Source organism: Carassius auratus, linkage group LG28B (assembly GCF_003368295.1).
Source record: "Carassius auratus strain Wakin linkage group LG28B, ASM336829v1, whole genome shotgun sequence".
In the NCBI taxonomy this organism is placed as follows: domain Eukaryota; kingdom Metazoa; phylum Chordata; class Actinopteri; order Cypriniformes; family Cyprinidae; genus Carassius; species Carassius auratus.
The window spans coordinates 1,969,919-1,986,152 of NC_039293.1; the positions used below are offsets into that span (position 1 = coordinate 1,969,919).

General features: G+C 37.3%; 2 protein-coding genes across 2 annotated transcripts; one reads left to right on the plus strand and one right to left on the minus strand.

Annotated features, from left to right (window-relative positions):
* Positions 1-1,096: 1,096 nt before the first annotated feature.
* LOC113067702 (nuclear distribution protein nudE-like 1-B) lies at positions 1,097-12,328 on the minus strand. Its single transcript, XM_026240107.1, has 9 exons — positions 12,217-12,328; positions 9,426-9,523; positions 7,304-7,457; positions 5,251-5,399; positions 4,929-5,065; positions 3,880-4,053; positions 3,496-3,587; positions 3,250-3,395; positions 1,097-2,254 (listed from the first exon to the last, which is right to left on the minus strand). Exons 2-9 carry the CDS (start codon positions 9,512-9,514, stop codon positions 2,179-2,181), a joined length of 1,017 nt encoding a protein of 338 aa, XP_026095892.1. The 5' UTR covers positions 9,515-9,523; positions 12,217-12,328; the 3' UTR covers positions 1,097-2,178.
* A 1,705-nt stretch (positions 12,329-14,033) lies between these two features.
* LOC113067703 (RING finger protein 222-like) lies at positions 14,034-15,576 on the plus strand. Its single transcript, XM_026240108.1, has one exon. It carries the CDS (start codon positions 14,146-14,148, stop codon positions 14,725-14,727), a length of 582 nt encoding a protein of 193 aa, XP_026095893.1. The 5' UTR covers positions 14,034-14,145; the 3' UTR covers positions 14,728-15,576.
* Positions 15,577-16,234: the final 658 nt, after the last annotated feature.

Consider the following 16,234-nt stretch of genomic DNA (forward strand, 5'->3'; position numbering starts at 1 on the left):
TATATATATATTTATGTATTAAAGAAAGTAGTTGCTTTGTGTGTTGTCTGTCAGTTTCAATGTCTCTGCGTTGTGTCTGGTGTCTGTGGTAAATAGTTGACTGTGCTGAAAGGGTAAAGCAGCGATGCTTGAGAACCAATAATAATAATAATAATAATAATAATAATATGTGATCAAGTAATGCTGGACAGTCACATCCCTCCCTTTTTTCCCTACACTTTTTAGAAACAGTGTGATGTGTGTTCAGAACAGTGCTAAAGATCCAATGACAAATTGCATACTAATACATACAATTATTTATTATTATTTGTGTTTATTGCATTTAGTGTAATTTGTGTTAGCACAGCAAATAGTGTTAGCACAGTGCTGCAGCTTATAGGCTTCTTTTTCCTTTTAGTAAGATCGGTCTAAGAAACACAAGAGGGCAGCAATGTCATGACTATAGTGTGACTCAAGTGTGACACACAATGCAATTTCACAATTCATGCAATTAAATTCACACATTACTTTAATAAACAGAAATTGTTCTGTAATGGAAACACATTTCTGATTAAAATAATTCTAAAAATAAATGTTATGCATTTTATTTCCCATTATTAATTGGAGAGCAATAAGAGATTTATTATATTTAAATATATATATATATAAACCTTTTGAGATTTAAAACTTTCAATAAGGTGTCCGTTAACATTCATTAATGTATTAATTAACATGAACGGACAATGAACACTACATTTATTACACTTTGTAATCTGTTAATGTTAGTTAATAAAAATAGAGTAGTTCAGTGTTTGTGTTCACAGTGCATTAATGTCAACAAACAAAAGTTATGATAATCATAGACTGATGATAATGCATTAGTAAATGCTGAAATTAGCATGCTACAGAAGTATTGTTCATTATCATTTCATTTTAACTAGTGAACCTTGTTGTAAAGTGTTACAAATCTTAAATTGTTCTTTTAACAGTTGCAATAAATATATTGTAAATACTGTATTAAATAATTTAAATAACCCTAAGCATATATAGTTACATATAAAATAAATAAATAAAAACTATCGAGTTTCATGACCAATGTAAAAAAAAAGAAGGTAACTAAGCCCATTTTTTTTTCATTTTATTTGTTTGCACATATTAGACAACCAATTTTACATCTGGATATATGTTTTTAAACCAATGCACAGTATGTAAAATTCACTCATTGTGTCAAAACATGTCATAAAGACTCTCAAATAAATTAAACAGCACACAGCCCAATTTAAGTATCTACAGACAGGGCATCACTGCTATGTTTACAAATCTATATACATGAGATATAACAAAACGGTGAAACCAAAGACTCAACGGGGGAAATGAACACTAACAAGTGCTCCGGCACTCGCTGTTAAAGCTTGGCGTAGATCAGCTGAACTTAAACACTGGGATAAACAAAAGTTGGCTTCAAGTTCCACAAGTGAAATAAATGAACAGTGAATACCGAACTCCCCAGCAGAGGCACATGGGATAGAAATGAGGTTCATACAACCACTGACGAGTTCTGTGAGGAAGGACACACCGCACAGAGACTGATTTACAGTCAAAGCAGCGACACGAGTGTTCACTTAACTGTGGCATTTTGAAGTGCAGTTTCACGAACATACATACAGTACAAACCTTCTGAAGCCCTAAAATAGTGGCTGCATCATGCAAACTGGTGACCAGTCAGCTGATGTAACTGGGTTAATAATTCATTAGAGCATCTTTTGAAGGCAGACGATGTTTCCATGCTATTAAACACGTTTTCTTGGCATTCATTCCAGTAAAAACATCTACAGACCTCCACATTTAGACCCTTTACTGAAGCTGAAAACAGTACGCGTGTAAACCAACCCATTTGAATCAAGCATACAGTGGCATTCGCCTCAAAAAGAAAATCTCTCGAACGTCTTTTAAACCGCGCGATACACTGAAACACTCACACAGAAGCTGTGGCCTGACTCAGACCTTTGTCATTTTGCTGGCTTTAGGTGAGAAGAACAGAGGTCGACTGAAGCCCGCGCTCACAGGAACAGACATGTATCTGTCCGTCATCTCCGTCTCTCTCGCGCACACACACACACACACTCACACAATCTCTGGAGTGTCCTCTCAGTTCCCACATTATGTCCGATCTTGTGTGGAGGTCGCTGGGAAAGTCTCTCACACGCTGAGAGGGAGCAAGCCCGGAGGAGACACGGTCCGCGTCAGCGCACCGGGACCCAGGCCGTTCATATTCCTGTGAGGAATCAAGAGACTGAACTATGTACCGTGAACAACGTGTTATGGAGAAGTATAAATCTTCAGTTGGGTGATATAATCAACATTTTTAACCGGCATATGCATCACTTAATATCAGTTATAATAGTAATTAATGCTAATCGCTAAACCAAACTGTTGAACAAAACCTCACATTTTATAATATCACCACATAGCAAATGTATAACCTGAATTCATTTTACAACTACTTCAAGCTTACCTGGATACACTGTATGTAATACTTCTTGAGTACAGTATGCTCATGTAAAGCAATAAATATTACAACATGTAAACTATTATCGCTCAGCTTATAAAGTTGTATTTTATATCTAACTTTATCCACATACAGAAACTACACTCATGTAAAGTGATACCTACTATATTACAAATCTTTCATCACACAGCTCATCAAATTAGGCTGAATACATAAGTGTGTCCATCTTTATCTGCATACAGTACATACAGATATTTATCTCTTACGATATATACAAGCAGATTGTATATTGTTGCAAAATGTAATCTGTATTATCGCTCAGATGTAATTTGCTTAATGAAATCACATGGTATGAAGAAATTAAAGGGACAGTTCACTCAAAAAGGAAAGTTGTCAAGATATTGATCGACTGCTGCTGGTAGCCATTGACTTCCATGGTATTATTTCATACTGTGGAGATCAAAGACTACTGTCAACTGTTAGGTTACCAGCATTCTTCATAAGATCTTCTTTTGTGTTCGACAGAAGACAGAAACACATATGTCTAGAACTTCAAAAACCTCATTTGGGTGAACTATCCCTTAAAGACAATATAAACATTAACAACAAAGATTTTCTGTAAAGTTGAGAGCACACCACCAATTTTTCTAGAATAATTAACGTCTATTAATTACATAATTACTTAAAGAAATGTTCAAATATCCACAGAGAGCAGCTGTGTGAACCTGATGAACAGACAGAATAGAAAGCGAAGGACTTACGTCTTGTCAAAATACGTAGTGTGGAGCGAATGAGAGAACTTGGTTGCGTTGCTGTTGAAGAGGTTTCCATTTCCTGTGGTGTAATTTTTCCTTGCTGCCTGGTCCTTGGCAAAGTTCCTACAGGCGGCTAGTTTGGACTCAAGAGCCTGCATGAAAACAGACATCCCATGTTTTTCCATTAGCATGTGCGTTTAACTTTAGCTTGAGTGTTTAAGTGAAATGCGTGTAGGGCATTCAGGAATTTACCCCAACTTTCCGCAGAAGATCTCCAACAATGTTAAGAGCCGAGATCCGTGCAGACGGCGTGAGGGGGGAGCTGCCACAGCCATTGGTCAACGCTTTGGAGGAAAAAAAGAAAAAAAAGTACAATGAATGAAACTGCTGGCAGTCAGAATGTTAAGAGAGTGAGAGAAAAATACTGCATTGAGTTTCAATGTGGTTATGATAATTAGAGAACAAGGTGACCAATATAATGATAATATACAACACACAAAATGCTGATATGCATAATATGCATGATACTTAAAATTGCTGAAATTTACTAGATTTACTAATATATATATATATATATATATATATATATATATATATATATATATATACTTATTTATTTATATTTAAAACACTAACCTTTAGAAACAATGAAAGGATGCTCCATGCTCATCCCTACAGGTGTAGCTGGGAGGGACAGGGAAGCCTGCACTGCCGAGTCGGTCTTATCAATGTCTAGGGTGGGAGAGCTGGGGGCCGACATCCTGACAACATCTGAAGTCCTCTCTCGAACAGCCAACTCTTGCCTCAAGTCTACAAGGACATGCATATTTAGCACTGACAAACCTCTACAAACTTAGTGTTTGTGTTCAGTTCTTAAACTTGACAGCATCTGCAGTGTGCTTATTACCACAGAAACTGATCATTTTGACATTTCGGGTTTTGGTTAATTGCTAAAACAAAGTCTGTGATTCACGTAAGCTCAAGATGTTCTCATGTTTTCTTCTCCAACGTCTTGAAAAAGGTGGCTGCTAATACAAGCAAGTGGCTAAATGGAATTAGAGGTAGTCAAGACATTAAACATCATCATGTAAACTCATATTTACAGCCTCGTTATGTTTATAATCATGCTCTTGGAAATCTTTCTAATTCAAAAGGTTCAGTAAAAAAAAAAAGTTTTTATTTTTTTTATAAAGAGTGAAAGTTGCTGAATCTTGGTGAAGTTAAATTCGTGGGACCGAGGTGTAGTTTTGCTTATAGCCTACATTTAGCATTTTACTTCTGAAATTTTTATGAAGGCGTCCACTGAAAGTATGTTAATGCACACACACCAACTTTTTTTTACACAACAACCAAGTTTTATAGTCACCGTGAAATCAAAATGGAACATAATTTTTTTTTTATTGTAGGGTTTCTAATAAATTATTTATCCATGCACATCACTTTTTTTGTGCTCCTGTATTGTCCAAAAGCTAGACTCCCCTTCAGTAACATGTCTCACATGAAACAAGTGGCAACTTCTACACCACACTCAATTCCCAACGGACAAATGGAAATCGTGCAAAACGTATTTTTTCTGCCTCATTCAATAAGCCGTTTCACGCCATAATCTCTGCTTCATGCCACATTTGAAAAAAACACACTGAGGGAATGTCAGCTATATTGCTGTGAAATGAAATGAGGTTTACCCCTAGCTTCATCTTTCAGCCTCTGCACAGACACCAGCAGAGACTCCTTCTCGTCCAGTTCGCTCTCCAGGAAGGCGTTCCTCTCTATCGCCTGGTTTAGCCTCTGTTCAAAGTCCTCCAGGGAGGTGATGGTGGCCCTGCTCAAGCCAGGTTTTGGTTTTAAACATGTTGAACTCTTTAGCATGACACTTGCACCATGTATTTTGGTCTGCGTTTGTTGGCCATTGGTGACACTTAGGCTAGTGTTGACAAAAAGTAGTCTAGCAATTTAGGAACTCAGGGCCAAGTTAGTTATGAATGATAATATGATCCCGTCTCGTACCTCTTGGCTCTCTCCAGGTCGTCGTTGGCCTGCTCCAGCTCTCGGACATATTTGTGCATCTGCTCCTTGATGCCGCGTGTCTGGACCAGGTCATCCTCCAGCATGGAGATCTGCTTATAGCTCTGAGCGTACTGCTGCTCCAGTTTCTCCTGCAGTCAGGGACACAGTCTGAGTCACCGTCAGAAACAACCTCAACTTTCTGACTAAATTTACCAGCTATAAATACATGTTATGTCTTTACTGACGATTGCACAGTCCTATTCAGAAAGTTCCTGTACCAAACATTTCAAAACTAAGAGTCAAAACAGTTAGAAGACCACATGACGTCCCCACCTGAATAACTACAGAGAGCCCAATCCTATCCAAATTAAAGATGTTTTGGGTCAATCTCAAAGCTTGGAAAACCAATTCCATAAGAATACTTAGAGTGGCGCAATATACTGACAAGTTGGTTTCAGTTTCTTAAAGGGATAGTTCACCCAAAAATAAAAATTCTTACATCATTTACACACCCCAGTGACTTCCATAGTATTTTTTTTCCTACTATGGAAGTCAATGGCAGCCACCAACTGCTTAATTACCAGCAAATCTTCAAAATATCTTCTTTTAGGTTCAACATAAGAAAGCAACTCATACAGGTTTGGAACGACATGAGGGTGAGTAAATGATGACAGAATTTTCATTTGTGGGTGAACTATTCCTTTTAGGGGAAGAAAAGCTATTTTTACTAAAAAAAATTTACGTGCAATTGACATGGTTGAACTGCCCTTTTAATGAGGAGCAAGGAAGATTACCCATACACATAGCAAGCCTCCTGACTTTTCTTGCAGGCAACCTACTTTATCCACCTCATTTCTCCTAAAAAAGCGGATTGTTTTGGGCCATGCCAAAATAATCAGTGTCCCCTGTTCTCCAAAACAAATGCAGGGTCAGTGGGCATAGGCTAATTTTTTTAATGATCATGCTTTCTGGGACAGCAACTAGAGCTTGCACAAACATAAATCACTGTCTCTTCACCGGGTCTACCTAAACCCAAGCCATTAAAAAGTTATTTCTGTAAGGGTCTTAGAGGGACAACCGTGCTATAAGCGAACTTTTCTGCTTGAGCCATTAGCCTTCTATTTTCTTCCTCTTCATCCCGACATCCAATTACAGCACACTTGGGATTAACAGAGACCCTTGACAGCTCTCACATTGGGCTACACTGCTGGAGCTTCACAGATAAATCAGCAGATTAAAGGTGCGTGGAGGTACCTCTGCCATTAGGCGCTATTGGACCCATAGCTGCGCTAAACAGGACACTTTTGCAGCATTTGATTTCCCTGCAGTCCACTACATATTTTTCATGCTCATCAGGGAACTAGTGCCAAAAACATGACCTTCGTCCCCATGTACCAGTAAAGCCTCTCTTTTAAGTAAGCTGTGTTATGACTGGCTAACTCTTATAAGGTATCATTTTTATACTTGTGACAACTAGAACGCCAAATGTATACCCTAAAAAATGATTTAACTGGTGTATATAAAACAAAGCCTATTAAGATTAAGCCACCACTATTCTCATCAAAATTAAGAATTTTTAAATGCTTAAATGTTTGGCATTACTGTATTTAGAATTTGGGTGGTAAATGTGCTTCGATGAAAATAGTGTCATAATGCAAATAATTAGTTAATTAATTAACAAAAAACAATATATCACCAGTTTGGGTCAGTAAGATCTAATTTGTTGATGAAAATCAGAAAAATCAGTAACGTAATATCATTACAATTGGAAATAACCGTTTTGTTATATATATTTTAAAGCATAATTTATTCCTGTGATGCAAAGCTGAATTTTCAGCAACCATTACCCGAATCTTCAGTGTCACATAATCTTCAGAAATCCTTTCAATATACTGACTTGCTGCTCAAAAAAAACATTATCATCAGGGTTGAAAAAGCTTTGTGCTGATTTCTAAATGACCCATTTTCAGAGTTTAATTTTCCATAAATGGTCTGGGTGGACTGAGAGCGAAGGGTGAAAGAGCAAAGACATGTATTTCAGCTCTTGTCGTACCTTGAGTATGTCCACCTCGCTCTTCAGCCTCTGGTTCTCGGACTGCAGGTCTCGCATGCGGTGCTCGGCCTGCCCCAGCTGCGCCTCCAGCTCGGCCTCCAGCTCACGACTGCCCTCCTGGAACTCCTGCAGCTCCTCCTGAGCGTCATGATAACTGCAGATACACAAACAGACCCAAAAATCACACGTCACCAGCCATCTGGAGCAGCGGCGGCACATTCATCACATTAACTATGCAATGCAAATTGACACCCAGACTGCAACAAAAGAGCTGACATGCTCCAAGCATTTAGACCTTGACAGCTGGTGCTACCGCAGATGATGAATTACAGTCACTCGGGGCTGTGGCCACTCTGGAGGTCCTAAGACCAATTTAAAATAGGACACCTTGTTACCCAACCATAACAGCACAGCAAAATTCAGCACTTCCTGAATATCACTCAAATTGTGAAGTAATGGAAAAATATCAGCCAGATGTTCACTTTGAGCCCTTGAAGGTCAGGGTCAGAGGTCACAGGCCTGCTTGAGATGAATAGTGAGGTCTGGCGGCAGGAAATGAGCTCAACAGACTGAATGCAAGGTCTTGGTTGTTTTTAGACAGCGCTGTTTTTTCCGAAGCTCTGGTATACAGGACACGTCCCTTTAACCCTGCTCACTTCCCCCAGCCTCATACTGTCATGTGCAAAGGGAACCTTAAATCTGTCACTTCATCCCTCCTTCCCTGAAATACCAGACATGTGCGGACCTGCCTCCTCAGCACAAACCACTAAAACACTCACTGGACAACAGGAAGCTGCTCAAAAGCACATTTACAGTGCTTAATGAGATACAGCACCATTCAAAAGTTTGGGCTCAGTACAATTTATTAAGCATTAAATTGATGAAAAGTGACCTTAAAGACATTTATAATGATACAAAGATGGCTATATTTCAACTACATGCTGTACAATAATAACACTACAAACATTGAAAAAGAATATATTCAACAAATACGCATATTAAAAATATTTGCATTTGACACTGAGGACTGGAGTAATGATACTGAAAAATCAGCTTTGCAGCATGAAAACGGAAACGGCTATTTAAATTGTAATAGTACTTGACAATAATCTTTTTTTTTCAGTATTTTCGATCAAATAAATGCAGCCTTCATGAACACAAAGACCTTTCACAACAAAACCAAATCTTACAGACTCTAAATATTTGAATGACAAAGCATCTATGAATAGACTATGTTGTGACCTTTTCCACATGTAAACGTGAGAGGTTGCTTGTCTCTTTAAGACTTCTGTCAAGTCAGTTAAAGGGGCTCATCTGTGTGCCTATTTCCAGGAAAACATGTTTTGCTCCTTCCTCAGCAGGAAATTCCTGGGATTTGAGATCTTCCTGTGCTCCACCAAAGCTCTGGGGCGGTTAACCCACAGCTCAGGAGGAGCATGTGCACATGTAGAGAGGCACAGACAGAGACCACCAGCAGACACACGGTCAGCATCAGTGCCAGCGCCAACTGTGAGCTCTGTTTTAGATCAGAGGCACTCTCAGGCCACTTTTGGTCGAGTCAAACTCACAGCCTAAGGTTTAGAAGAGAGAAGGTCACACCGATGATTCACATACTAGCATTCTAGGTGTGAAACTACACAAAATAATCACATAAACCAACTGAAACTTTAAAAAGACATCAAGCCTACCCACAATGTAACCAGCAGCACAACATAAGGTTTCAAACATGACATATTTTGACATGACAAGAGACAGCTGGAGCTATGGAGCATCTTCTCAGGTTAACAGAGGGTCACTTTTGTCAAGGGCAGTGAAAGCTTCTCTGTGTTTTGTGGCATTTTCTCCATTTTTCCACGACACAAAAAGTGCTGCAGTCATATTTACAGCCTTTCGTCACCCACGGGGCTTGTAACTGTAGTTATGAATGCAGATACAACCATTATTGTCTCAGCCAGCCAAAGTTTAACAAAAATACAGTGGCCAAGTTTTTAAAAGCCAATCAGCATTGTATTCCTCAACATAAACGGTTGACTGCCTGTGGCTTTTATGTGAAGATAAACTGCACACTGTTGTAAAAAGCTCAGCTGGTCGATATATTTAGGAGATAATGACTTCGGCCTACCTCTTCTTGTATTTGAAAGACAAGCACTTCCAGTAATCGATTTCCTCGTCTTTGGAGGAGAATTTGGGCATCATCATCTCTGCGTCCATGGTGGAGACCTGTGGAAGCAGATGGGAATTAGAGCAGTCCTGAGACACACACACACAGCTTGTTCATCTGCACCTCCTACTGCAGTTTTGTCCCAGGACAACCCCACAAACAGAGCCCCCATGGTGTGTGTTCTCATTTGACACACATCCAATAACACTTTCTGTTCACATGGCTTTCTACCAGGCTCAAATGACTTACTGTATTTCATCCTTTACAAGCTCACAGTTTTATAGGTTGCAGCATTCACTTTCATTTTATATAATTAAAATGAAAAATTAAAATTAAAATAATTAAAGTCTTTTATATTTGTGTTTTGAAGTTTAACAAAAGTCTAACGGCTTTGGAAACTGGAATAACATGACGGTAAGTAAAGGAGTAATTATAATTTCGAGATGAACTAAAGCGACGTGCTAATGAAACCGTTGCCCCAAAAATTAAAATATCAGTAATTTTATGGTTAAATCATAATGTAAGAGCTCCTTTTGTGTTTTACAGAAGAACGAACATATTTGGAATAACATGGGAGTTAAGGACAACATTTTTAGTTTATATAGATTATAAGCCTTTTAGAGATCAAACGTGAAGCCATTTATCACAAAAGGACAACAGAGTAGTCCTTCCATACATAAAAGCTTGCTCAGAATAAGATTAATGGCCACAGATATTGTCCTTTAAAACATTTTGCACACTTGGACTTGTGTGCCTCTATAAAACACGCATGTATCACTGCGTGTTTAACATTGACCTCTCATTAACATTCTTCATCCTTGTTATGTGTTGGGACACTTGTTCGACCAGCAGCACAGAGATCCAGTGTTTTTCTGAAATTTCCACTCAATGAATTCCTATCTAGGTAAGGTCTTTTTGTAAGCAATTGCTCATTAGGTCTGTCATGACGAAGAGCTGCAGCCAAAACCATCCATTTCATTCAGCAATCCAACCTGCAGCAGACGAACCTGTTCGGTTTCTAAAATAGTCTGAAATATTCAAGACATCTCCGCAATTCCCCGATTCTTTTCTGGATTCTCAGGAGCGTCACAGCACTCCCGCTTTAAATGACTATGAGGGTTTCCAAACCAAAAGACCCATTTAAACAGAAAATATATCCATATTTATGTCCAGCCTGAAACTTTGAATTTTGACGATTTTTCAGCGATCATACTTAAGTCATTGATTTGATTTGAATGTCACAATATTTAATTTTCTTTTGTATTGGGCCAAGTCTGTTTGTTTAAAATGACATTTTTTAATTGAGAGTAAGTGCAATACCTACATACAAATTCAAATAATTATAAAAAGGAAAAGGTGAAAGAAACATGTTTTGAGTTTTGTTATAGGTGCTATTCAGAAATATTTAAACTACTGATTTGAACGAAAAATGAACCATAATAAATACAGATTGCACTCTAATGTAAAGAAAGAACATATGCTAAAGAAACACACAAAATCACAGGTGTGCATAATTACTATAAAGCCATCAAACACAAAAGCAGCAGTGGTTTTCTACTCTGGGCAGATTGGGGCTCTCTTGTGGGCTGTCAAAACTGATGTCATTTCAATTGTGGTCATTTTTAATGTCTTAAGTCAACACGCAGAGTTTCTCACCCCTCCCAAACTGCCTCCTGACAGTGAGGCCATCTGTCCGGCCACAGAGCGCCTGTCCCGCACCACAGGACAGTGGGATGGTTCCTGTCTAATGCAATGCTTTCCGCAGCCTACACTGTTTGCCAGTAATACGCAGTCAGGGGTTCAGAGGAAAGGCCAGATTTTTGTTTCCAAGGATGAAATTATTTCCAAAATCACAATCCAGCACACACCGTCCTGCGGAGTAATATACTATAAACATGTGACATACCCTCAAAGATTAGGGGACGAGATCCCTGCCACCACTGAGTTATCTAACCTGCTTGCAAGCAGTTTCAGTTATTTTTACAATCAGCTTCATGACAAGGGATTTTATTTAGAATATGTTTTGGTATGACAAGACATAAATGGCATCGGAAGACAACTTAATGTCACAAAATGTAAACAGAACACATAGTTGTTGTCATACATTTAACTTACAATTTATTTCTATATAAATGTGCAAGACATAACGTTAGGATTTATCATTACTGTTATAGCTCAAAATAATTGACAACAGATGAAAGAACTTAATCACATAAAGCAAACAGTGAATAATACAAACAGGGTGTCGTACATGAATAAGCAAACAAATGCTAAGATGAACAAACCAGAATTCAATTAAAATAATATATTATATATATATATATATATATATATATATATATATATATATATATATATATATATATATATATATATATACACACACACACATTTATTTATATACACATTTATATATATTCACTGAAGGCGAGACCAAATCGATTCGTTATCGAACAAATCCGCATGTAAATGTAAATATCGAGTCTACATAATTTAAATAATTACCATCAAAACTCAATCACCTGCGGTTTAAATTATAAGCGATATACATCGATCGAGCAAAAGCTTTTTTTGCCTGTAACGTTACGCCAGAAGAAAGCGGCACATGAAAAATCAGATTCAGTGGCCAGAAAATGACAGCTTGAGATAACAGTCTGTTTAAATGATAAAGACTGCCAGTTTATCACCGTCCCATCAAATACGCTGTTTATAATTATCACGGATTAAATAAAAAACTTCATGAAATGTTTACCTTCTCATGTCTTGATCATGGAGTCGGCGATCAGACTCGTTGGAGTCTCCAGCGCTCGAGCGTCAGCTGAGATAAACGCCAACACGACTCCACTGACTCCCCTTCAGCTTCCGGGAAGAGGACGACACCGCGTCATTACGTCATCTTGACGTCAGTGAAACGCATGCAAAGCACGTTCTCGTAAATAGTGCAAAATAATGTTTCTCTTAATCTGATAAGATATGCGGATATTGGTGTGTAATAAAGCGGAGAATAATCGGTTATTCATGTTTCATTTTACAATTGACCGAATATCACACCACAAGATGGCGCGTTAGGTCTCCAGTAGCATGTAATAATAAGAATTAAAAGCTGTAGCCTACAGACAGTCAAACCAAACATTATCCAGACATCTTCAACATTTTTCGCATCATCACAGTTTACTCGCTATAGTTTAGATTTGCTAATAGAATATGACAAGAACTCAGAGTTAAACTGTGTCAGACTCGGAACTAGTTCATCTTGATAATCACAAATGAATTACAGTCAAACTAAAATGTATTCAGAGACGTTCGAAATGTCATCACCGTTTATTCGCTATAGTTTATTCGCTTTATGTCAATAATAAATCCATCTTGATAATGTTCAAATAACTTTGATAGAAGGGCAGACCTTACCTTACGTAAAAAAAATAAAAAAATAAAAACACGTCAGGTCAAAGCGTCAAATCAAAATTTTGGTCCCAAATTTTTAATACATTTTACTGGTAGTCCACTGTATGATAAATTTTTGGGAAGAATATGTCAGTTTACCTTATTTTGCTATCATCACTTAGATTAATGAACTATAATGTCATGAACCCACTAGAAAATACAAATTGTTATATATATATATATATATATATATATATATATATATATATATATATATATGTATATATATATATATATATATATATATATACACACACACACACACACACACATGTATATATATATATATATATATATATATATATATATATATATATATATATATATATATATATATATATATAAAGGTTATATATATATACACACACACACACACACACATATAGATTTTATTTAAATAGTTACATAAGACAGCATTAGGAACTATTTAGTGTTCTTTTAAATTATAATTAGATCTTACTTTTTTATTTTGTACTTTTTTTCAAACAGGTCTTTGTATGACTATTAGACTATTGTTTTTGGTTTTCATTTTGTGCATTTATTCTATTTTAATAGTTATAATTTCTTTCTTTAAATGTTTCCTATATACTAGTACTACTACTGTTGCTGATAATAATAATAACTGAAAATATTAAATAAAACAATGAAATGTTCATTTTTTTGTGAACGTTTCATTTTCATTTGTCTTTATAAATATTTATATACTACTATTACTGGGCTACTACTACTACTAATTATTAATTTCTCTATAAATATTTCAAAATATGTTCATGTAATAATAATAATAATAATAATATATTAATATTGTTGTTGTAATAATAAGTAGGCTAAATAATAAATAACTAGAATTTATAATTATTGTTAATAATACATATTATAATATAAATGTATAATAAGTATGATTATTATTTCCGGCTACATCTAAAAGTTAATTAGGCTCATATGTAAGATAATTAAATACATTAAAATAACGAATAGAACGCCTAACAAACGACACTAAATAGTTAAACTGCAATGTTTGCATTGAACTGGTTCTAGTTTCGTCGTACTTCTAGTAGTTAACCTCAGATCTGGTTTGTCATCATTCCTGGCGTGCCAGCAGCTGTGTCGTCACGGTGTCCGCGTGTTATCTGACGGGAGTATCAGTCAGCTGCACCAGTGTGCGTGCGTGCGTGTTCCCGCGAGCTGCTGTTTACCAGGCGAGGGGATCCTGGTGGAGTTTTTAAACCGGAGAGACATGGACGAGGAGGCTCAGGACAGCGAGTGTCCGGTGTGTTTCGAGAGTTTTTCGGACTGCACCAGGACGCTCAGCTGCGGGCATCACTTCTGCCATGACTGCTTAGTACGGACTCTGCTGAACACCAACCTGAACAGATCCATCAAACGGGATAATATCCTCTGCCCCGTCTGCAGACACCTGACAGTCATCACAAAGCTCCACGGATTCACAGTCTCGACGGATGAAGCCAAAAGGATCGGGAAGACACTGGAAGTACCCTCTCCTGTATTCACCGCTGGGTCTCACACCGGAGGTCTCGCCTGCTTCTGCAGGTGTCTGAGCTGTATTACATGCAGACTATGTAGTCGAAGACTTGTCTACGCTAAAGACGCTTCAGAAGTGTTCATCATCAGTGAGTTGGGTCGACCCATGGCAGAGGGTGATGTTATTGACTTTGGGACAACTTCAGCCATGCAGCAGGACTACAGCAGCAGTGGACGGAGACTTTGCACCATCTCCTGCTGCCTTCTGGTCCTAATGATCACTTTCACCTTACTGGCTCTGGTGGCTGCCACACTTCCATGGGTATTGTTGGCTTAAAGTGTCCAGAACGGCTTGTACGTCATACCTCATGGAAGATAAATCACTTTACTAGCAGTAAATATCATTATTGTATTTCTGTAAACGAGATGGTTTCACAAGACAAGTGTTTTATGAAGAAGAACAGATGCTTATTGTGAGATCTTTTCCAAGGCTTGTTCTGGCATGTCTTGTGAATGGCTTGAAAGGAGGCATACGGAGGCGTTTTCCTTAGAAAACAGTCGAATATATAGTGTTACTCTACAGATAAACAAAGGTTTAGCTCTGAATCTGAATGTGCTCAAAGCTCAAAGAGTTAATCTTGAGTAACTTTGAGGAGAAGAAAAGATGAGCTGGTCGTCTGGTTGTCACTTGATCTTGTGGAAAGCAGATGGGATTCAGTTACAACTACTACGGACACAGTTTGAGAATGGAGGACGGGGAAGGGTGTGATGAGGCTAGCATCACCTGGAAGGAATGTAGCACACCCTGTCCACCCTGTCCAGAAATTCTTGACACACGAAATAGCAAAGGTATTTAGCTAGTTCCAGCCCTGAAATGACTAATACCTCACATTCTGCACAAGTTGACAGTCATTACTTGATCGGAGGGTGTTTCTGTGACGTACCTGCACAGCAATGCTATCTCAATCCACTTTAAAATCATATGTGTACATGTCTGTACTACTGTAGTTCACCCCGCTGACCCATGTGTCTTCCCAGAGGTCAATTATAATCCATAGTTAAAAGCGTGCAACTATTAAAAAAGAATATATTTTGTGTTAAACTACCTTGCCATTAAATTACAGAAAATAAGTTACCTTATTTTATGTTTAATTGTGATTATTTGCATCCAAAATCAAAGTTTTTGTTAACATGTATGTGTACTGTGTTTGTTTATTATAAACACACACACACACACAGTATATATATTTTGAAATATAAATACATTTATATTATTATATTTGATATAAATATATGTAACATAAACTTATATTTTTCTGAAATATATGCAGTACATGCACATGTGTGTATTTATATATACAGAATAAATGTGCACAGCACACACACATATATTATTTAAACAAAATGTTTTATTTTGGATGTGATTCATCGCGATGAATTGTTTGACAGCACTAAAAATAAATATATATTATTGTAGTTTTGGTTCACCACTATCAAAGTTAATGCAACTATGGAACCCCACAAATATGAAAATGTTCCATAGGAATCTACATGATTGCGAATTTTATTTGAGGGTGAATATTTAGCAAATTCCACACACACACACACAAAGTTGATTGCGCTGATTCATTGCATTGACCATCAGAAAGCTACTTAGTTTAAAAGGGACTTCTGCGTGAGCGAAAATTTCACAGAAATGGTGCTAATGTGACCGCACTTTAAGAGTATAGAGCTATAAAATGAATATAATTACATAGCCCAGAACATTTGGTTTTGGAAGTATTAAATGAGGGAAAAAGCAAACAAACAAACAAACAAACAAAAACATATAAAGCTATACAGTT